The 23,464-nt window shown below is 47.4% G+C and overlaps 1 protein-coding gene across 2 annotated transcripts in view; it reads left to right on the top strand.

Annotated features, from left to right (window-relative positions):
* Positions 1 to 23,016, top strand: part of SLC39A14 (solute carrier family 39 member 14) — a 45,971-nt gene extending 22,955 nt beyond the window's left edge. Inside the window, exons 2-9 of one of the 2 annotated variants that reach the window (XM_059926931.1) lie at positions 7,666 to 7,943; positions 9,913 to 10,099; positions 13,175 to 13,344; positions 15,413 to 15,535; positions 16,018 to 16,206; positions 16,324 to 16,531; positions 17,618 to 17,802; positions 19,929 to 23,016. In XM_059926931.1, coding sequence (XP_059782914.1) covers positions 7,680 to 7,943; positions 9,913 to 10,099; positions 13,175 to 13,344; positions 15,413 to 15,535; positions 16,018 to 16,206; positions 16,324 to 16,531; positions 17,618 to 17,802; positions 19,929 to 20,075 — 1,473 coding nt within the window. In that variant the 5' untranslated portion in view covers positions 7,666 to 7,679 and the 3' untranslated portion in view covers positions 20,076 to 23,016. Of the gene's footprint in view, positions 1 to 7,665; positions 7,944 to 9,912; positions 10,100 to 10,918; positions 11,089 to 13,174; positions 13,345 to 15,412; positions 15,536 to 16,017; positions 16,207 to 16,323; positions 16,532 to 17,617; positions 17,803 to 19,928 lie in introns of both variants that reach the window. The other variant, XM_059926932.1, reaches the window with a different exon arrangement.
* The last annotated feature ends 448 nt before the right edge of the window (positions 23,017 to 23,464 follow it).

The raw sequence follows: 23,464 nt of genomic DNA, 5'->3' as shown, positions 1-23,464 counted from the left end.
ATATTAGGTGAACATTATTCCAGACAACCTTCCAGACATGCTCACAGATAAATGCATATAGAGAAATAGATATAAATACTCCAAAACGTAGGAGCAAGTGACAAATTAGGAGATTGGGATAAACATATACATACTACTATATATAAAATAGATAACTAATAAAGACCTACTGTATAGCATAGGGAACTCTACTCAATATTCTATAATAACGTATATGGGAAAAGAGTCTGAAAAAGAATATATATACATACATATATAACTGATTCATTTTGCTGTACACCTGAAACTAACACAACATTGTAAATCAACTATACTCCAATAAAAATTAAAGAAAATACTCCTATAAAAAAGTATTAAAACTTCCCTGAATGTAACCAAAGAAAAAGAAACTATAGTAAAATTAAAGGAATTATTAAACTATGAAGAAATGTGTCTTTCACAAGAGAGATGATTTCCTAAAAGACCCCAAAAAGGCTAAAAAAAAAAGCTTGTGAGTCATATCTATAATTACTTGTTTCCATTTTAGATGGTATTTATTGACTCTGCTATGAAAAATGAGGACATTCGCTTTTTTTTCTTTTTTTGGCTGCGTTGGGTCTTCGTTGTGGTGCGCGGGCTTCTCATTGCGGTGGCTTCTCTTGCTGCGGAGCATGGGTTCTAGGTGCGCAGGCTTCAGTAGTTGCAGCACGCAGGCTCAATAGTTGTGGCACATGGGCTAGTTGCCCGCGGCATGTGGGATCTTCCCGGACCAGGGCTCGAACCCGTGTCTCCTGCATTAGCAGGCGGATTCTTAACCACTGCACCACCAGGGAAGTCCCAGGACATTAGCATTTTCACATTTTTTTCTCATCTCCTTTCTTTCCATCTCTTGATTGTATTAATTATATTATTAAATTGTCCATGATTATAACATTTAGATTCTGTCCTATAACTGTAATCCCCATAGTTTTAAATTATTTCTTATTTGAAGGGTTTTAATGCTTACCCATGGTTTTTGCATTCCTGAGCCTTCATTTTATTTTTCTACTAATTAGCTGCATTTCATTATCATGTCATTTTCTTCCCCCCTAGAAAGGGGACTGAAGTCTCTGACTTATTTCATGCTTGAGAATTTCTGCCTGTTGTCTTTACCAATTTGTACGACATCACAGCTGGGAATAATATTCATTGGTTCATATTTTCTTTCTCTCAGAATTATGTAAACACTGTTGCATTTCTTCTGATGCTAAATGTTGCTATGGAGAAGGTGAGGGCAGTCTGAATTTTCTGCCACTTAAGAGAAGTTTTAGTACATTTCACAGTTTTTGGAAGAAAATATTATGGGACGGGGGAGTTTCTTCTGGATACCTGCAAAAGTCTTCTTTTTAAGTTTGGTAACTTCGCTAGGCAGTGTCCCAGTGTTGAGCCTTCTGCATGAAGTTTTTGTGGAGTACAGTGTATTATTGCAATCATCAGATTCTGTTTTTCCTTTCATTTCAGGGAAATCATGTGTTTTTTATCTTTGAACATATTTTTTATTCCAGTCTCAGGCTCTCTACTTCAGGAACACCAGTTATCCTGGCGTTGGTGTCATGTTGTCACTATGTGCTTTAATTTGTCTTTTCCATCCGCATTCACTGTGCTTATCTCAAACCTTCTTTTGTCAGTATCTCTATTTGAAATTTCTGGCAGAATTCTGTTCTCCGTTCATTATAATCTATGTATTAGTTCTTCAGTGATGTTTCGTTGGTCTTTTTTGGGTAAGCCTGCATCTCCTTTTGTTTTACAGCCCCACCTCTGAGCCCTGGTTTTATTGTGCGCATGTTCTAATTGAGTTATTCCACAGAGTGGGCAGTTTTGAGGGATTGCTGTCTCTGGAGTGATGTTTTCCTTTCCATCGACATCTTTGTCTCCGCATGGTTGGCCTGCTGTTTCTTCTCATCATATTCATGCTAGTGCCTTTTGGCTCTTTTGGCTCTAAAATAAGGCAGTGACTTTCTTCCCACCACTTTGAGGCTGGTTTGTCCCCCACCCCAGTGACAGCAGTGCCGAGTGCTGGGTATTTATGGTGTGTTCTCTGTAGCCTGAGTTGGGGGTGGAGGGCATGGATCGGGCCTGTGTTCTGCGACTGTGGTGGTGGCCCCGGTGGCGGCCCTGGACTGGGGAGGTGCTGTTGGAGGGGGAGGAGGACCCACTGGAATTGGACAGCTTCCCCAGTTCAGCCTGCAGCCTTGCAGCCCTTATTTCCCTCAGAGAGAGTCAGCCCATTGTTCTTGTTCCCCTGCCACCTGTTTCTTTGTTTCCCAGCACCTTTTCCCACTACTCCCCAGTGGAAGGGCAGGAAGACTTGGCGGCAATCTGCCTCTCTTCAGATCTGGGGTGGTTTAGTGAGAATCCTCCTGGGGCCGGGCCAGGGCTGGGAGACTAGCCACGTGTGGTGCCTCCTGCATTCCTTTCCTTGCCTCTGGTTTGGAAGTTATTATACCAGATTATGTCTCTTTCCTTGTTTGCTTGCTGTGGGTGACTATTTTTTTTTTTTTTTTGTCTTGCTTTTTACTATTTTTTTTTTTTTAACTCAAAAGTTAGTTATCAGTTGAAGGAAAAATGCTGCCATTTCAGTTCTCCATCTTAATTCAGAAATCTTTATTTTTATATAGTGTTTCAACATACCTTATCTTTCTTAGTACTCAAAGAAAGCTCTGTGGATTTGTTTTCCTCTTTCCAATATAAGGAAGGCGACCTAGTGAGATCAGTGAGGTACAGATTGGACTTCTCCCACCAAGCCCAGTGGTCCTTCTGTTGCCAGAGCTGCACTTTTCCTAGTTACCAGCACCCACGGCAGGGAAGACAAAGGCCAGGATTTTTGAGTCCTCAGGGCCTCCACCTCCACCCTGAGGCCTGGCTTTGTCTTCGGTCTGCAATTTTCGGGGATTTTTATACACCTCTCCTGAGGTAGGCTCTGGAAGTTGCCCCCTTGGCTCACCCAGACCATGTGTGTCTGTTTTACCCCTCACTGGTTAACCTTTCGTGGGGAGTGTCCACTGGGGAGACATTCCTATTAGGCTGACAGGTCACAGCCTTAGAATGGGGAGGGGATGGGGGCTGGAGGAAGACCAGTCTATTTGACAGTCCTCTGCAGCAATGAGCTGTGGGGAGAGAGCCCCCAGGGGCGTGGCAGCTGCCTTGTGGTAGTTAGTTGGGTACTGAGAGCACAGGTATCTCAGAGACCCCCTGCTGTCTGTCCCCAAGAGGAATATAAGAGAACTTGATGCCTCTTTTTACATCCTTTGGATTTCAAGTGGGGAGGAGACAGTTGAGGAGGAGGCTTAAGATGATTCACTAAGGCCAGTGAGTAGTGCAAACAAGGACTTCGGGAGCCATCATTCATGTCACTGTAGCCTCTCCTTTTCCCCTGCCCCCTCACCTGCACCTCCTTATCCACCCCTCTGACCCCCGTGGTCATTCTCTAGTGTGGACCATCAGTCTTTTCTCAGTTTTAACTCAAGTGCTTTGCAAAAGCCCAATTCAGACTGCCCTTGCACACACACCACGCCTTGGCCTGCCGCTGACTAACATTGCAGCTGAAGAGTTCGAGTCTTCCCATTCACTGTGCTCCCACATAGCCCGTGCTTTGAGGGGGCACAGAGTAGGCATACGGTGCTGCACAGAGGAAGTAGGGTCCCAAACACATCCTTTGCCCATTTCCCGTGACTTACCAGTTGGCCTTGGAAACCGCTGTGCCTCAGCCATGTTTGTCTCTGGAGCGTTAGATCTTACCTTCCGCGTTCCATTCCTCGGCCCAGAGGAATCCGAGAGGGAGAACGGTGGGCTGTCTGGCCAGCTCGTGGTCAGGGAAGAGAGTGGGTGTTGGGAGGCCCAGCGGCTCCCAGGCCCCCCGAGTCTCTGTTGCCTATTCTGCTCACATCAATGTCCAGTCCCTGGACCAGGCATCACGGAAAGTCACTACTCTGTCCCCACGAAGAGAAGTAAATGTTTGCTCATCTCTGAGACAGGGGGTGGGCATGGAAAAAATGCAGCATGGTAAATATAAGAGTAAAGTTATGTCCACGGGACAGAAGTGCCACTTCCAGAATGAGATATTTCTGAGCCAAGTGAAGGGACCACAGGCAGGTGGAATCTGATTTAGGAGCCTCCAAGGTAGGAAGGCACTTCTGAAGCTCCACAGAGGGTCCAGAGCAAAAGCATCTCCTGTCGACTCTCACCTCACCCCGCACCCGACCCCGCCCCGGGGAGGGTTGGGTCTGGCGCCTTGAAGACAGACCTAAGGCACTAAAATAATTTACTTCTTGGAACCTGAGCCAGGTGAACAAAGGGGTGGAGAAGACTCCAGCTTCTCTTTAGTCGGGGAGCCTGGTCCTCTGAGCCAACAGCATACTCGAGCTTTTGTCTGTCGGCAGCTTGTTTTTAATGCCTGGCCCCTTGGGCTCTTCTTACTCCTCCTGGAAGGAAGGTGGCCTTGAGGGCGGCTGGCTCAGCTCCCCGGGGAGAACGGCCCACCCGGGGCCGCCCATTTCCATGGACTTAATAGAACAGGCTTGGGCTTCCTCCTGCAGCTGGAGCTGGAGGCGAGGACCCCTGCCCAGCCTCACCATCCCGCTGCTCCGGAGCTGTATATGTCCTCTTCCTGTCTTCTTTCTTTCCTCCAAAGAATCCCTTATAAACTTTCTTTTTTTCCCTAAGAATGACTTGCATCTCCTTTGGAGCAGAAAGCTCCCCTTTCATGTCTGCCAAAAAAGCCAGGGTCACTTGGATTTGAAGTGTCTTTAACGTGTCCAGGATCCCTGGACCAGGACTCCTTACCGCCCTCCAGCTGTTTCTAGATTCTCCTCTGCCTCTCCGGGGTGGGGTGGGGTGGGCATCGTGTCTGGAGTGAGGGCCAGGTGGGAGGGCTCCGCCCCACCCACTCCCAGCTGCCGGCGGAGGGGCCCAGGGGCCCCTGGGTCACTGAAGAGCACACGCCGAGTCGATGCTTACCTTGACGTGAATGCCTGCCCGGGTACAGCTGTAAGTACCCCAGGTGTCTCGGCCTTGAAGTGTTTTTGCGTGTCTCTTGTTTGTGAGTGTTCTGAAGTTGCTGCAGATGAATTTGATTGCTTGTTTTGTTGAAGTGATTCTGCAGAGGGAACCCTGTAACACAGCCTGTCTGTGTTACACACTTGGGGGGTTTCCTCCACAGGTCTTCAGGGCATCTTACGCCTAGATTTGGGGTGCCTGCTGGGACTGGTAGAAACTGGGGTGGATCTTCCCAGAGACACGCGGGCTTTGGTGGCTTCTGCATGGGACCTGGGGCATGTATGTGTGTGTCTCCACACAGAGGGGACAGTGGCTAAGAGTGCCCTGACTTTAGTGTCATTCAGACCTGCCTTCAGTTCATGAAAAATTCGATTTCTGGTCTACTTGCTGGTCATGGACCACGTTCCATAATCCCCAAACCCCAGTTTCCTCATCTGTTATGTGGGGATAAATGTCCTGCCTTCTCTTAAAGGAATCAGCGAGTGTCAGGTGCTTCAAGTAAGGTCACACTGGGACTGCTAGCTGCTGTCCCCATCTCTTTGCCCCCCCTTTCCTAAACCCATGCAGCCCTCCTCCCCTTTGTTTTAACAGTACAGCACATGCCTTAGACAAGTCACAGTGTGGTCGGGCGGAGAACAGCTTTCTTTGTACAGTGGAGTTTAGCTGTTTTGGATAAGATCCACCCTACTCACTGTAGGTTAACTTTTGGGTCTTGGTGGAGATTCGAGAGTTTTTAGTCTCCAAGTAGCACTTGTACAGACTATCGTTTTGGCTGATGCCTAATCCATTCATTTGTGTGACTCAAAGTATATTCACTGAAGAGTGATGGTATAAACGTCTCCAGATTCTGTGCGTGCCCCATGTGTGGAACCTAAAGCCTGGAATGTCCCGGGCATGCTTGTGGTCGGGGACCTGTGCGATGTAGGTGTGGAGTAAAGTCGGCCACTGTGCTTCCATTGGCAGCTTAATATCTGAGAGGGAGTCAAAGTGGAGGAACCCGGCCAATTATAAGTCTTATAATAATCATAGCCATGTTTTATCGAGTGCTTTCTTGAGTCTAGTCCATTGCCAAAGCTCATGTCGTTAAATCTTCACAAGAGTCCAATGAGGTGGGTACAAATTTTATAGATGAGAAAACGGAGGTGCGGAGAGAGAGGCTACGTAACTTGGCCAAGGTCACTTCTGGGAAGCAGCAGTGTGGAAATTCAAGCCAGGTCTTCCTGACCGTAAAGGCCATGGTACGCTCTATCACCACTCTGGGTGATTGTAGAATGTTGACTCTGGTTAAATAACTCGCCCAAGATCACACAGCTGGTAAACGGCAGAGTCAGGATGCAAGTAAGCCTGCTCTTAACCACTTTGCTCTGGTTCCTCTGTCCCAGGCACGGTCCGGAAGATGGAGTGACCCACGTGAGGCATCATGCCAGAGCCCCGGGTGCCCCGGGGAGGCATGGGAATAACTGCAGTGCCTGGGCTCCTGGGCCTGGATTAAATAGGAGGCTCATTTTCCCCTCCTGGTATTTGTTTATTCACAAATTAAATTATAACTATACTAAGGGAAATGATTAACAAAAGAAAAATCATCCATCCTGCTACTGGAAGCTTTCATTTTTTTCTTTGTTCCTTCTCAGTTCTTAACTCTGATTACATAATTGTTCTGCTTCTTTATTTAACGTTAAACTCACGATTCTCCTTTTTATAGCTGCATACTATTGCGTGAAATTGATATAATCCACTTGACCACAACACATCTTTCTGCCAATAGCCTTTTTATTTTTGGATTGCTTCTCTTAGTGTAAATTCTAGAAGTAGAATTATTAAAGGATTTAAATACATTTATTGTCATATAACTTGTCCAGAGTCATATTATGTATACAGCCCCCAGAAGTATGTTATTCTGTTGTTTAACCTCACTAACATTTGGTTTTATATCTTTTTTAAAAAATGTGTTTTGCTATATTAATAAGTAGCAAAGTAGCACCCTCCATCTTTTAAATTTGTATTCTTAACAAGCCGGGGAGACTGAGTATTTTTCATGTTGGTTCCCTAATTTAGGTAGTATAGAAATAATCCTTTGGCGTGTTTGATGGTGTATATTTTTCCCAGTCTGTTTTTTATCCCCCCTCTTTAAGTGGTAGTGTTCAGGTTTTTTTTTTTTAGATTTTCCTTTGGAGAATTTCAAACATATACAAAAGTAGAGAGAATAGTATCATGGATTCCCACCTACCCATCACTCAGTTCCAACAATTATCAACTCATGCCCAGTCTTGTCTCATCTATACTCTAATGCAAATATCCACTCCTTGGTTATTTTGAAGCAAATCCCAAGTAAGATATTTAATCCATGATGATTTCAGTATCTCTAAAAAGATAAAGACTTTAAACACCCATAGTTTTTCTATACTGTTTTCTTTTCAAATTTGGTCAGACCTATTGAATTTGTTCTTATTTTATTTTCTGTTTCAAAAGAAGGATTTTTCTCAAAAGCTAGGCAGAGGCATTAGAGAAGGAGTGAAGGGTCAGTTTTGATACCAACTGGATTCAGAGTCTGAAGAGAGACCCTTGGGTTTGGAGCGCAGCTGACGGGTCAGGTGTGGAAGGAGAGGATGGGTGTCCTAAGCCTTGCCCTCACCTGGCCTTCTCCTCTTGCAGCCTCACCTGTCACCATGAAGCTGCCGCACCCAGCCCTCCCCAGCTGCCTCCTGCTGGCTCTGCTCGGCGTGTGGACAGCCGCTCCTGAGGTTCACGCTGTGTCCGTGGGGACACCCGCCATCAGCGCAGCCTCTTTCTTGCAGAACCTCATGCATCGCTACGGGGAGGGCGACAGCCTCACCCTGCAGCAGCTGAAGGCCCTGCTCAACCACCTGGATGTGGGAGTGGGCCGGGACAACGTCTCCCAGTCCGTGCAGGGACCGAGGAACCTCTCGACGGTAAGGCTCCTGGCTCTGCCCAGCACCGTCTCTGTCCTTTCAAGGTTCCCAATCTAGTTGGGGGCAGGCGAGCCTTGATGACAGAGCAGAGGGGCCGCTTCTTCCCCCGCGGTCGGGATCAGCTAGTCTGAGTCTCCAGCAGCGCCTCCCGACCTCCTACATGGGTGTTTTGAAGCCCTTAGCAAAGGGCAGCCGTGAAGTAGGGGCTCTCAGCCCTCCAGACCCTTCCTCAGAGCTGCACTGGGATCTCCTGGAACTGCTGGTAAGCTGGAGCTCCTGGGTCAGCTAATATTTCTAAGAGAGTTTCTGCAAAGCCCTTTGCCCGTTATCCTAGGTGAGCCTCAAAGTACCTCTATGTGCAGGTGGCAGATCTTCACTATATCCTGTATATACTGAGATACTAAGGGACCCACAGTGAGTTCTGGAGGGACCAGGATTAAGACTCAGGTCTTTTGGTTCCTGGTTCTCTGTTCTGTCTTCCATAATCATCTTGGCTAATCAGAGTCTGAGGCTGTATGTGGCAGCCAAATATAAGTCAGCCAGCAATGTCTTTATCTGTCTACTTTGTTCCCTGTGCTGAGTGTTGTGAGAAAGAGAGAAAAATGAGTCATGTTTAGGGAGTTTACTGTTGAGATGGGGAGCTCAGCCAACCAAGAACAGAGTTAACTGATATTCAAATGAAGCGCTAGATGCTGTGGCTTGGATAGTCATTATAGGATTCAGAAATGAGAGAAGCGGGTGAGTGTGCACTAGATGGTCAAGGAAGCTTCTGTGTGGGGCGTCCTGGAGCTTCGCCTTGAAGGAGAGCAGAGTTTGGAGAGACCGAGTGGCCAGGCTGGGGGCGCCATGTGGCGTGTATGCAGAACCACGGGGGCGTGGTGCACATCTGAGTCGGAGGGGCGGCTGCCTTGGGGGGTGCTCGTGCAGCCTGACCCCAGAGGCCTTCCGGCTCAGCAGCAGGATCTTGGGGTCACCGAGTCCAGCCCCCAGCATTTTATTTTTTTTTTAAGATTTTTTTGATGTGGACCATTTTTAAAGTCTTTATTGAATTTCTTACAATATTGCTTCAGTTTTATGTTTTTTGGTTTGCTGGCCGCGAGGCATGTGGGATCGCAGCCTCCCTGACCAGGGATTGAACCCGCACCCCCTGCATTGGAAGGCGAAGTCTTAACCGCTGGACCGCCAGGGATGTCCCAGCCCCCAGCTTTGTAGGCCCAGAAACCCTCACTCGTCGGCACTCCCAGAGGGCTGGCTCCCTCAGAGACAGAGCCACGTAAAACCAAACTCAGCGAAAGACCGACGTGTAACTGTCTAATTAGAAGTAAAATGGCAGTGTTTCACGGGAACGGTGTGTGAGAACCACTTAACCTGATGCCTCCCAAGGGAACTGAGAGCTCATGCCCACTGGGTAGCCCACACTTGCTCCGTGGCAGACCCTGAGTCTTCAGATTTCCCCCGCTTCCTTCCCCAATCTCTGCCAACACATCCTGCAGGCTGGGGACATTACTGTATATGGTCCAGGAGACTACTGTTCCCCTTAGACACCTGTGCTCAATAGCTCTGGAGAAGTATGTGAAATCTGCATTTTACTGTAATAGCTCCCTGGGCTGTTGTAATGTGGCCAGATTTGGTATCTGGGAGAAGCTGTATCTTCAGGTATGCACATAGAGGCATGTTTTCCAGAAGCCACACCCTGGTCATAATGATTGGAATTCAGTTGTTCCCAGAACTTCTGGGTAGCCATTTACAGATGGGTGAGTGGAAGGTATGTATGGGTGGCTGATCTCTAAGATTACTTATCAGTCTTTCAAGTTTAGGGACCACTTTGCTCTCATCCTTGGAAATTAGTCTGCAGGTTCCGTGAAATTTGAACAGTTGCATCTTCTGTTTTCCGTCTGGGAAGGCTCATCAGGGGCAAGGTGTGACTTTGGGTCCTAAGAGGCTTTCTGCCCCTCCCACTTGGTTTCAGTGCTTCAGTTCTGGAGACCTCTTTGCTGCCCACAACCTCAGCGACCAGTTGCGGATTGGGGGGCGTGAGTTCCAGGAGTTCTGCCCCACCATCCTCCAGCAGCTGGATTCCCGGGCCTGCTCCTCCGAGAACCAGGAGAACGAGGAGAACGAGCAGACGGAAGAGGGGAGGCCCAGCTCAGTTGAAGGTGAGCCGGCACAGGAAGGCAGGGCCTGGTCCGTGCTTGTCCGCACGAGGACCACCGGGCTGATCAGATAGAGCTGCCCGCTGAATGTTTGGCCGCTTATCATCCTCTTATCATCGGGAGGGGCGAGTTGGAGTAATGACTATACCGGTATCTCGTGTGCTCCCAAGACCAGTCCAGCACATTGCCAGGCCGGGCCTCGTGGCTGGTGAGCGTGCCGTCGTGGGGCTTTTGGACCAGCCTCGAGGTGCTCTTTTTGGTCACTTTTCCGTTTTGGTTTTTATTAAACTACCAGGGGGCCAACACCTTGATTTTTGAGTTTAGCATTTAAGGCCTTTCACAGTCTGCCCTCGGCCCACTTCATCCTCCTCCCCCTCCCCTGCCCGGTACCCCTGCTCCAGCCGCAGTGGTTCACCGTGGCCTGTGTGTGCACACGGTTCCCTTGGGCCTGGATCGACCTTCTGCCGTCCTGTCATGCTGGTGTGAGCGGCCTGGCACTTGGTACCTAGCATGTGCCACCTGTGTCACACCCCACGTCGTTTCCTGCTGTCGTTATTTAACTCCTATGGTCTATAGCCTTTCATGTTTTCATCTGCCCCTCTGTCTGAAAGGTAAGCTGCTTTTGGATAGCAGCTTTGGTGTATATTTTTAGGCTTCTCCACAGCACCCAGCAAGAGGTGGACTCAGCAAACATTTACTGATGGGTTGGCGGATCTCTGTCTGCCCCGATTGCCGCTGAGTTCAGAACGGGCCGCCCCCCGGCAGCAAGAGTACCTCCACCCTCAGTAATGGAGGCCCTCGTCTGTTCTTGTTCCTCCACAGTGTGGGGCTTTGGCTTCCTCAGTGTCTCACTGATTAACCTGGCCTCTCTCCTGGGAGTGCTCGTCCTGCCGTGCACGGAGAAAGCGTTTTTCAGCCGTGTGCTCACTTACTTCATCGCCCTGTCCATTGGAACGCTGCTCTCTAACGCGCTCTTCCAGCTCATCCCAGAGGTGCAGTAGCAAAGAAGCGTGCGCGTCCTCTCTCCCTGGGGCGTCCCCGCCCCGCCCCTGTGCTCCAAGGCACCTGACAGCCGCCACCTGAAACATTAACTTCTTCCTCATGTCAAGGGATGCAAATGACTTCTGCCTCTGGATCTCAAGGGCCTCCTCTCACTCCTGGGGCACCCAGGTTTGCCTCTGGCCTCTTCAGGGGATGTCAGATGCAAGGCTCTCAGCGCTTGTCCCCCATGCTGGGGACCTGTCAGCCTCCTTCCCCAGTCAGTGCCTTTCCTAAGCCCTGTCGGCAGGGCTGGAAAGGAAAGCAGCCGGTGGTGGCTCTCCCTGCCCTTGGTCCTCCGGATCCCTGCTCTGTTCTAAGTAGAGGACCTGGCCATACTCAAGTGTGGCCACCAAGAGATGATCCACCTGGAATGAGGTGGAAGGAAAGAGGTTACCGACTGAAAAGTTGTATTGACCTAAAAAGTACGTGATCCTTTTTTTTTAAGCAGGCCCTAATCCACAGTATAGAGGGCCAAACATAGCATCAAGACTATTTAATGAAAAAAGCGAAATCAAAATTACCAAATTAAGGAGAGGGACCCACCGTCCTTCACACCTTGCATCTTGACTTTTTCCTGATAGGACTGACTTCCTGGTACCCTTACTTGACTGTTCTGAAATGTTTGTTGATTTTGTTCTTTAATTGTAACCACTGAGGAGCTAAAAAAAAAAGACCCAAGGTGACAGTCTGCCCACCTGTCAGCTCAGGCAAGGACGTGCAGTGGGGCGATGGGTGATGTGTGGACCTTCTTTGGGAATGTTGATGGCCGCCTTCCATAAGCAGCTGCCTGCCCTTTCCCAATCAAAAGACTCTATGGGATGCCCAGCCTTGCCTTGCCTGTCCCCTCTTCATGATGAGGGGAGAAATCTGGTTTAAGGTGAACCATCTTGATGCTATATCAGAATTCCACATGAATCTAGCAAGCACTTCTCAGGGCAGGCCTCATCTTGGGCTACTTTTTTTCTCAGCTCCAGAAATTAAATTTATTAATTTTTTTTCAAGATTGGAAATGAAGTGCTGTGTTGCCTGTTGAATGGGAATACAATAATGGTACATACTCCGCCCCTGGGCTCACAGGGGAGGCCTCATCCTGGCTCACTTTTGTCCTGCCCGGAGTGTGTGACGCTGGGAAATGGTAGAGGAAATATTTTTCGACGGGGTGATCTTGGAACTCTCTTCTCTACACTGCAGCCCTCTCAAAGCAAATGGAAACAAACAAATAAAGCAAAACCTGAGGGAGTTCCCTGGTGGCCTAGTGGTTAGGATTCCGGGTTTCCTGTGCCATGGCCCAGGTTCATTCCCTGGTCGGGGAACTGAGATCCTGCAAGTTTCAGGGCATAGCCGAAAACAAAAACAAAAAACAAAACAAGATCATAGGAAAAAAAAAAAAAAAAAGGCAACAAAACCTGAGATGTTAAGAGAATGGATTTTGTGGCCATCGGGCCTTACTTGTCCGTCCCTTCTGCCCTGCACGTCCGACTTTGTTGAGTCCTGCACAGAGCAGACCGGGTGCGGGGAGTGTCCCTTGTGCCTGCATAGCGAGGGTCAGACGTGCCAACACGGCAGCCCAACGATCGATCGGTCTCTTCCCCTTGCTCTGGTTTCCTGTTCCATAGAGCTCTCGAGTCCAAAGTCTGCTGGGCAGCCCCTGGCTAGGCCTGAGCACGCCTCGGCTACGGGCCAAGGCAGGACCTGCCCTGCCAGGCACAGCAGCCAGCAGGTGGGACTCAGCCACCAGGCAGCAGGGGCGAGAGACGCGGGGTTCCAAGGCCACCTCGGATTCCTCCCCGTTTCTCCTGAGCTGATTGAAGGAAATTTCATCGGACTTGAATCACTAACAAATGTTCTGTTTCTCTCTCCCTCCCTGCTTGTCTCTCTGATTTTTCTTGTTTTGCCTCCTTTGTTAATATCCACCAAAACCCCCTCCCACTCTACCTCCCGCCCTCTCCACCTCTCTCCCTGAATGGCGGCGGCTGTGCCGTGGGGCGTTCGCCCTTGTCCCTGTCCTGGGTGGGGCTGGCTCCCCCTCCCCGGCAGTCTGGGGGTACGGTCTCCTCTGTGTGACCGTCATCTCCCTCTGCTCCCTGATGGGGGCCAGCGTGGTGCCCTTCATGAAGAAGACTTTTTACAAGAGGCTGCTGCTCTACTTCATAGCTCTGGCGATTGGAACCCTCTACTCCAACGCCCTCTTCCAGCTCATCCCCGAGGTATGGCAAGCCAGCGCCCTTGCACAGGAGCACGCCACCTCCTGGGGGATGGCGGGACACAGTGGGAGGGCCCTCCGTCTCCACAGAAGGCCTAGAGAGGAGGTCCTCTCCTTTTGGAAAGTGAAGCTAGGACGTAGGCACGAGCGAGGAGAGGCAGCTTAGAGAAGGTTTGAGAGCTGGTTCAAATCCCAGCTCCACCGGCCACAAGTTCTGTGCCCTTGGGCAAGTCACCTGACCTCTCTGTGCTTCCGTTTCCTCATACGTAAAACGGGAAGAGTAATAAGGGCGGACCTCAGGGTGATGCCGTGAGGGTTACGTGAGTTAATGTTTCTTAAACACCTGGTGCTCACTGTCTGTTGGGTGGAGAGAGGTAGTGTAGTTAGGTCACGTTATGGCTCCCAATTTGGAGCTTTTGGCACCAAAAACAGAATCCATAGGTCTCAATGAAAAGCTCACTTCTCCTCCGTAGGGCATTAAATTCTAAAGACAGTCTGTCTTTTGCATCAGAAAATAAGCTAGAGAGGTATGAGGATTAAATAATGAGCTCCTAATCCATGGAAGGGCCTTTATGTAATAGGTGTGCAGTAAAGTTTTGTTGTTGGCAAAAAAAAAAAAGAAGAAGAAAAGAAAGAAAAGAAGCTAGAGAGAACCCACCAGTCTGGCCTCACACATGTTGATGGCACCTTTGCCCCTTCACCTGGGCTAACCAGGAAACCCTTCATGAGAGAGGAGGAGCCCAGTGTCTGTAAGACTTACCAAGGGCCTTGGAGGAGTTTCTGATCCTGTGTGGTCTCTGCGTAGACCTGCTGATGGCAGGAATCCTGAGGCACTTCACTGTGGGTGGTCTGACAGGCCTGGGTGAGCCGGAGGTGAAGCAGAAAGATGGCGCCCTAGGCTCCTTATAGCACTTTGTTTTCCAAGATGCAGTTTTGTGTTTTCTGAGTTGATCCTGAGATCACCTCTGTGATGCGTAGGAAACAAGGAATGTTGTACCCATTTAACAGATACAGAATCTGACCTGCACAAGAGCTCATATCTTAGTGCTTTTTGTGGAGAACTGTTAGTTGCCTCTTTTCACTCCACTTTTCCTTAAAATGATTTGACTCTCCTGGAAAGTTGGCCGGAATGAGAAATTTCTCTTCTAGAACTTGACCTTTAATGTCTCTTAGAAAACTACACGAAGAGATTGCATTTCGTCCCTTTAAAATAGAAAAGAAAAACACTTAGCTTTTAAGCAGCCCGGAGTTCCTGGTACTGATGGTCTTTTATCTGGGACCCATTCATGAGAAGGCTGGCGTTTATTCGAGAGGCCCATTTCCTATCAGAAAACTTAGGAGCAGGTCAGCAGACACTTTCCCAAGGGCCCCCTTCACAAGTCAGGAGCATCACCAAGAATGCAATTCTCCTGATTTCTACTCCTGTCTGCTTCCCAATGGAGTCTTTTTTTCTTTCTTCCTTTTGGCCATAATAAGTGAAGTTTCCAGAAACCAAGACAAAACCCCCAAAATTGACACGTGCAGTCACCCAGTCTGCTTTCTTGGTTTTGTGGTCACTGGGAGGTCTGCGGTCAGGAAGATGCCGCAATTCTTACTATTTAACTGGAGAAAGGATTTCCCATTTTAGAAAGTATAACTGTACCATCTCCCTGTGTGTTTACAGGCAGATCAGCCAGGAATGCTATATAACGATGAAAACAAACACGAGTGTCTCCTCCTTAAATATGGAATCTGCTGGCAGAGTCTGCCCTTGTAGCAAAGCACCAGGAGAAATGAAGACAGAATCCTCATTAAAAGTAGAAAGCCACATCCAAGGCTGTTCTTCCTGAGAGTAAAATTCTAAAAACGATCTGTCTTTTGCATCAGAAAATAAGCTAGAGAGAACCCAGCAGGTCTGGTGATGTGACATTAGGGAAACATCAGGGGCTAGATTTTTGCTGGAAAGGGATTGAGTACATGGCAGAGTTGTCCCGGCCTCTTCCTTTCCTAGAGTCAAGTGGCGAAAGAGACGAGAGGGGACCAGTGAAGATTTTCTATATTCTTAAACTCATTTTGTTTTCTTGGGTCCACAGGCTTTTGGTTTCAACCCTCTGGAAGATTATTATGTCTCCAAGTCTGCAGTGGTGTTTGGGGGCTTTTATCTCTTCTTTTTCACAGAGAAGATCTTGAAGATGCTTCTTAGGCAGAAAAATGAGGTGAGGCCAAATCGTTGGTAAAAGAAGCACCTCTAGGGAGAGCATCCATCTCAGAAATGTGTCCGGTAGTGGTGTTACCTCAGTGCCAATCCAGTGAACTTACCTGGATCCTCCTGCCGTAGATTCAAACCCACAAACTATTTCCTGAGTAGCTATCTCACTTCACCTCAGGAGGGTATTAGCAGTGGGTGAGGGCGAATCATCAGCCATTGCGAGGAGCAGCTCTAAAAGCTCTTTGCTGTGCCTCCTGGCAGGAATGAGTGTTGGCCCTGAGGTCACTCCTCTGAGATCCGTCCCATGGCAGCACCACATGCCCTTCGATTCAGCTTTCTCCAACACCTTGCCCTAGGTTTCTGTCCTATTGCCTGCTTGTGTTTTCTTGGATGGTGGGAGTGAGGTCTTCCCGGTGCTTGGAGCTCCTGCTGGGTGGGTGGTTTTGGTGAGCGTTGCACTGACCCGACCCCTCCCTGTGGTCCCTCCAGCATCATCACGGACACAGTCATTATGCCTCTGAGACGCTCCCTTCCCAGAAGGACCAGGAGGAGGGGGTGACGGAGAAGCTGCAGAACGGGGATCTGGACCACATGATTCCTCAGCACTGCAGTGGCGAGCTGGACGGGAAGGCCCCTGTGATGGACGAGAAGGTCATCGTGGGCTCCCTCTCTGTCCAGGTCAGTGGGCCATCCACTGCTGGGCAGGCAGGGGCCCTTAAGCGGTAATGGCCTTGATGACTCGGGCCTACCTTGAAGGTCCGTCGTCCACCCTTTGACAGGGGGGCTTTCTTGCAGGACCTGCAGGCTTCCCAGAGCGCCTGCTACTGGCTGAAAGGTGTCCGCTACTCTGACATCGGCACACTGGCCTGGATGATCACCCTGAGCGACGGCCTCCATAATTTCATCGATGGCCTGGCTATTGGTGCCTCCTTCACCGTGTCTGTCTTCCAAGGCATCAGCACCTCGGTGGCCATCCTCTGCGAGGAGTTCCCACACGAGCTAGGTAAGTGTGCTGACACCCCGCCCCCCAGCCCCTTCCGCTTGTGCCGACTCCTCCCCCCACTTCAGAACACACATTATAATTAATTAACACATTGTCTATGCTATGTGAAATCCCACCACTAATTCTCAACAGCTGAATTAATAATTGAAAATTGATCATTGGACGGGACTTCCCTGGCTTTCTAATGGTTAAGACTCCACGCTTCCACTGCAGGGGGCATGGGTTCGACCCCTGGTCAGGGAGCTAAGATCCCGCATGCTGCGCAGCGTGGCCAAAAAAAGGAAGAAAGAAAGAAAGAAAGAAAATTGATCATTGGAAATGATGGCATTTTTTACTGGGATGGTTGTTTCCCCAAAGTCCCATAACCTGTGGCTGTTTCCTCACCTCTACACTGGGCTTAATACTGGTACCTTCCTCATTGATTTATTGTAAGAAACAAAAGGAAAAAGTAGTGAAAAGGACTTACTGCGTGCCATACACTATTCTAAGTGCTCAATATAGGTTATCTCTTACATCCTATTAATCTTCCAAAGGCTGAGGTGTATGTTAGAAGTCTGGTGGGTAGAAGAAATAGATGAACCAGGGGTTGGAAGGTCCTTGGTTTTATCAGAGGGAGAGTGTAAAAAGCCTAGACTTTTTGGAGGCTCAGACACTCAAGGTCATGTCCTGGCTTTGCCACTTATCGGCTTGTGACTTTGGGCAAATTACTTTAACTTCTCTCAGTCTCAATTTTGTTTTCGAAAAATACCATTCATTGCAGTTTTGAGGAAGGAAGCTCCTTCTGTTTCACCATCAGTCAAAAGAGAAATGAGGCCATTGCTAGATGGTTTTCTCTTTTGAAAATCCTGTGCATTGTTTTCAGCCTCTAGGCTGGATGTACACTCCCAGCCTTGCAGATGGAGACAGCCCCTCGGCATGGTGGTGAAGGGGGCCCTAGTCTTGTCACCGTGAGCTTCAGTCTGGGGCCATCTTAATTTTCACCCACACTCCATCCAGCGTTTAAGCATGTCCTCATCAAGTTGTGTGTCCCACGACCTAGTATGAATCTTCTGTCCACACCCTCCCCTCTTGTTGTCCCCACCATAGGAGACTTTGTCATCCTGCTCAATGCCGGCATGAGTATCCAGCAGGCTCTCTTCTTCAACTTCCTCTCTGCCTGCTGCTGTTACGTGGGCCTGGCCTTCGGCATCTTAGCTGGCAGCCACTTCTCTGCCAACTGGATCTTTGCCCTGGCTGGAGGAATGTTCTTGTATATTTCTTTGGCTGATATGGTAAGTCTTCCATAGTTTTAATGCCTTGTAGGCAAAACTGGATCGGGTTATGAAATTCATTGGATTGGGAGGACAGCTAAGGGGCATTAGTTAGTTTTTTTGTTTTTGTTTTTTTAAAAAATAAATTTATTTATTTATTTATTTTTGGCTGCATTGGGTCTTTGTTGCTGTGCGCGGGCTTTCTCTAGTTGCGGCAAGCGGGGGCTACTCTTTGTTGCGGTGCGCGGGCTTCTCGTTGCAGTGGCGTCTCTTGTTGTGGAGCACGGGCTCTAGGCACGCGGGCCCTAGAGCGTGTGGGCTCATTAGTTGTGGCTCGTGGGCTCTAGAGCTCAGGCTCAGTAGTTGTGGCACACGGGCTTAGTTGCTCCACGGCATGTGGATCTTCCTGGACCAGGGATTGAACCTGTGTCCGCTGCATTGGCAGGCAGATTCTTAACCGCTGAGCCACCAATAATAACTTTATTGAGGAATCAAGTCACATGCCACACTATTTGTAAATAACAGTGTACTGTTCAATGCCTTTTAAGGGAACATTAGATTTTAAAGGATGAAAGGCCTATGTTCCTTTAGCATATGTCGTTAAAGAAAATGATGTATCTCAACTCCAGGGTCCTTACTTTAAGAATTACAGAATAGAGACTTACAGATAAAGAATGGGGGGGAGGGAGGGAAGGAAGGAGAGGAAATTACCCATAATTATTCTCCCCCAAAACAACAACACTTGGGTTTGTTTCTTTTTCATCTCAGTGCATTGTGTTTGTTTTTAAATAACTAATCACATGGAGTACACAATTTTATACCCTGGTTTCTTTTTTTTTTTTTTTTACTTAATACATCCTAGACATTTTTCATGTGGCATAGTCTTTAAAAGCATCCTTTTCTCATTAGCAGTAGTATTTGGTGAGAGGATTTACCTTCTCCAGGACAAGAATTGCTGGTTCAGAAGGGATGCGTGGTTTGAGGTTTTAATATATATCGCCAAATTGCTTTCTAAAAAGCTTACCGTTCTTTAATTTACATCATTAGCAGTGTCTGAAAGTGTACATTGTACCCGCTAACATTTGGTATAACCATTTAAGTAGTTTTGCGTTTGCTAGTTTAATACCTGATTTGTTGCATCTTTCTAACTAACAAGGTTGATTTCCTTCCTTGTTGGCATGACATGTTCTTTGGCAGGTTTGCATGAATTATTTTCCATATCCTCGGAAAGCAGTTTTTTGTTTTTGTTTTTTAAAAATATTTATTTATTTACTTGGTCATGCTGGGTCTTAGTTGCAGCAGGCGGGCTCCTTAGTTGTGACATGTGGGATCTAGTTTCCTGAGCAGGGAACGAACCTGGGCCCCCTGCATTGGGAGCGCAGAGTCTTAACCACTGCACCAGCAGAGCAGTCCTGGAAAGTAGTTGTTTTTTTTTTTTTTTTTTTTATAACATCTTTATTGGAGTATAATTGCTTTACAATGGTGTGTTAGTTTCTGCTTTATAAGGGAAAGTAGTATTTTTGATGAGATGATGAGAGCACTGACCACCATGGTCCATCCTCAGCCCATGGAAACATCTTAGATTCTCTCCTCCGGTGGGTGGCCCTCCCTGGGGTTAGGGTATTTTTGTCACCTGCCTTGCTGGCCAGCAGCAAGAGGCCTTGAGTCATGGCAATGCTTAGTTCCATTCTATGCTGGCCCCTTACATGGTTGCTGAGTTTCCCAAACAAGTGACAACATTCTGATAGCAAAAAGACCTTCTGAAGTGTTTTTAAAGATCACAGTAATTTTTATCAAAGTGGTTATTTTTAGTCCGCATCTAAACACATCCAGGGTTACATGCATGTATAGTACTTTGTTTCACTTCCATAGCTGTAAAGTAGTGGTAACCACCTTGGAGAAAGGCTCTAACGTTTAAGTTCTAGAAGTTATTGCTGTTGATTTTCTTTGTAAACCAATCGTATATTATATATCTTTATTATAATCATATATTTATACTAATGATTGTGGTGGCCTTATAATATAAAAATATAATAATAGTAAATGTTGTAATAATTGTTAGGTAATATATATATGACTGAATTGTCCTGCACTTAAAGGTTAAGAAAGGAACTGCAGCTCTCTCGTGTTTTTTTCTTCTTCCTCAGTTCCCTGAGATGAACGAGGTCTGCCAAGAGGATGAAAGGAAGGGCAGTGTCTTGATCCCCTTTGCCATCCAGAACCTGGGCCTCTTGACTGGTTTCAGCATCATGCTGGTCCTCACTATGTATTCGGGACAGATCCAGATCGGGTAGGGCCTTGCCAGGAGCCGGCGGGATTGGCAGTCTGGCCCTTGGCTGCCGATCCCTGGCCCGAGGACTCCTCATCCAGGAAGCACCTCGGAAGAGGCAGTTCTATTAAAAACTGTGACATGGAGACTGTATTCCTGCATTCAAATGTTAGCTGTTTTTAAAATGCTGTATCCTAGGAATAAGCTGCCCTGGTAACCAGCCTCTAGGTAGTGCCTCTCTCCCTTTCCTCTTCTTTCTCAGAGTGATTCTGGAACTGAATGCAGCTTAAAAGACAAGACTAACTTTTTTCTCTGGTTACCCTGGCCTCTTTCTCTTCCAACCAGCACTGAGACATTTTGAATCCTTTGCCCGACAATGCAAAAAAGATAGCCAGGGCTCACAACTTGGTTAGAAATATCAGGAGGTGAATCTATAGTTTGGGGCCCATAAATCTAAATGTGTTTCCTCGGCCTCAAGGTGACCCATTTTTAAGCGAATCCGCCTATTTTTACAGAAAAGGTATAGAAGACAGGAATCCCTCTTATTTTTTCAAAATCTGTTCAGTTGCCTATTCTTTCAAAGAGAACTGAAAGCTGGAAACAGATGAGTAGGGCGGGAGGGAGAGGCAAGGATCACCCTGAGATGGGGGTGTGTGTCTTGTCAGGATGGTTACCTGTTCCCACTGGGATGCTTGGCACCGGTTCTGCACCTGGTGTTTCATGGCCGTCCAGGTGAGCCAGCAGGTAGGTTCTGTTGCCTGAACCTCCCCTCCTTTTGGATGAACACTGGCAGACTGGAGGGCAGAGAAGAGAGACCTGTGAGACATCCGTTGGCTTTGCTGTGATTTCTACCCCCCTTTCCCCACCCCCATCTCCTGGGAGACTCCCTGGAAGCACATTCTAAGCACATTGACGATGCCCGTGTCAGAGGGCAGACTGCACAGATTTACCTCCCTGGTCAACAGTTGTGCTGACAGGTGGCAAGCTGACTTACAGAACTGGAGTGCAGCCTGTGGTCTTCTTGACAAGGGTAATCAGAAACGGAATCAGTGCAGGCAACATTTAGGGTTTACTAATTCCATAAGTAACAGTGATAGAACTCTGAGATGGAAGGTCCAGAGCTTGGATGGGGGCATCCCTGGGGTTTGCAGAATAGAGGACCCATGGGTTCTGCTGCACCGTCTGGGGTTCCCCCTTCCTCCCTCACCCCAAGCAAGCAAGGGCGAATCCTGTATCGAATTGAATAGGAATTGTTCTAACTCTCTTCAGAAAAACGGATCGATAGACTTGGGTGTGAGACCGTAGGCCAGCCGCCGGCCCCGTGGAGCCCTCTCCTCAGAGCTCTGGCTTGGAGGGGAGCTCATCTCCAGGTTCACTAGGTGAATTGCTTTATTATTATCATATTGATAATGTGAGATTCTTTAGCCACTCTGGGGAGCCGACCTCTCCAGAAGCCTTCCTCAGTGGTGCCCACAGTCGCAGCCCAGGGGCTGTGTTCACAAACTGACTTGTGCACGTGGCTGACGAGTCCTGGTCCGTCGCCACCACCCGTTAGTTTTTCCGTTCTGACAGGAAAACTTTCCACTCTATGGTAGTTAAAAGCAGCATCTACTCTGGCTTTTTTCCCCGCCCCCGCCCCCCAGCCCCTTGGGAAACATCCGTCAAACCAGGACTATTCTTGAAAAGAACATGAGCGGGAAAACCGCTGGTGATGCTTTATAAGTTTTTCTCATCTTGCCTATTGACTTTGATAGATTTGAGAATGGGCAGAAGAAGAAGGAAAACTCAGTTCTCACGATTCTAGATGAACTATCAGGACAGACTCCTGGTAGGATTATGGTCCAGTTTTTACCAAAGAACCAATTCCTTGAATGTTGGAATCTAATTTTTTATATTGTCATTGTTACTGTTTTAAAACAATTCTTTGTCTTTTCTGTTTGATTTCCCTCAAACTGCTTGCAGGAGCTAGCAGGAAATAACACTCAAACCTTAGGACTTCAGAAGATTTTGCTTCCCTTAATTCACATGGATGTATTAAATTTATAATTTTAGCATTCCCTATAGATCTGTCATTCCTTACAAATACTGTTATTCTTGGAGTAGAATCCTAAGTAAGAGTTAGTGGGTTTCTAGTTTTAGGAGAAGAGCTCAAAAATGTAACCTTGAGCAAATTAAAAAATAAAATACGAAGTAGCAGGGTGCCTTCCCTTCTCTTGCACACCTATATTAAGAACTAACTTTCCTTTCACAGACAGCTGCCTCAAAGGGAAATTCTCTTCAAACTAATTGGTCCAGAGGCCAGTCCTAGTTTGAGCTTAGGGGTGGAGACACTGAAATCGTGCAACTGATTATGTGTTGCCATTGGCAACAGGTTTTCCTCAATTGAAAATGTGGCCATTTCTTTTTGAAGTGTTGGATTTGCTGTTTTAAGCATTTGTACATATTAGAAGTCTGAGGAGTAGCGAGTTCTGAGGACCTTTTTCACCTCTGGCATTAGCATCTTCACCCTCCCTTTTCCCTGCGCGGACCGGCTCCCATTAAGGATAACAAGGAAAGTATGTGTCACGTGCAGGAGCAGTGACCCAGGAGCAGGGGTTCTGCTGCTTCTCACCCTCACCCTGGCTTGCAGGTTGCCTTCTGTCCTTGCCCCAAAGGTTTTTTGTGTCTAGTGTCAACTTAGGTCTTTCCTTCATTGGTCCTTCACCCTGGGTTTTAAAAAGAAGGCTTCTCTGTTCGGGTATCCTAAGACCTGTTTTTAGTAAGTCCTCTTCCACATGGTAATGTGGAGATGGTAATACGTTGGAAATCTGCTTAAAAAACGAAAAGTTGTCTGATTTTTGCAAAAGAGAGAGGTTAGATTTTTATTACTCATATTTCCTTTTACAGTTCTGCAATTCCATCACAGTATTTTTTTAAATAACTCAGGTGTTATGAGGATAAATTAGAAAAAAAATAACTTAAGTTATGTGGACTGTAAATGTTTTTATTTGTAAGATTCTATAAATAAAGCTATATTCTGTAACTGTTGAATTGCAAGTGTCATCTTTGGCAATAACATGGGTGTAATGAAGACTGTTGAACACAAGATGGGGGTGGTGTCTTGCTAACTTATAAAGCTTCATTTTACTGGTCCAGCTTACCTTTGGAGAGGGGTTTTAGAAGGAACCTCAAATAGCATAACATACTCACTTTAAATGATTAACTTATCTTTTAATGGAGCCCATGACTTCATCAGTGATGGAAGAACTGTGGTGTTTCCTAAGAAGAGCTTTCTGTCACACTGTTTTCACTTGTATAAATCCATGATTTGAAACTTGGAGAGTACACTTGGTTCATTTAAACCACAGCTCCTGTATGTCTTATAGGGAAACGTTCTGTCCTGAGACTTAATTCTAAACCTGTTCTTATTTCAAT

The sequence above is a fragment of the Balaenoptera ricei genome, chromosome 6 (assembly GCF_028023285.1).
Source record: "Balaenoptera ricei isolate mBalRic1 chromosome 6, mBalRic1.hap2, whole genome shotgun sequence".
In the NCBI taxonomy this organism is placed as follows: domain Eukaryota; kingdom Metazoa; phylum Chordata; class Mammalia; order Artiodactyla; family Balaenopteridae; genus Balaenoptera; species Balaenoptera ricei.
Note: the sequence above shows the minus strand (reverse complement) of the source record. Positions and strands in the feature narration are given on the sequence as shown.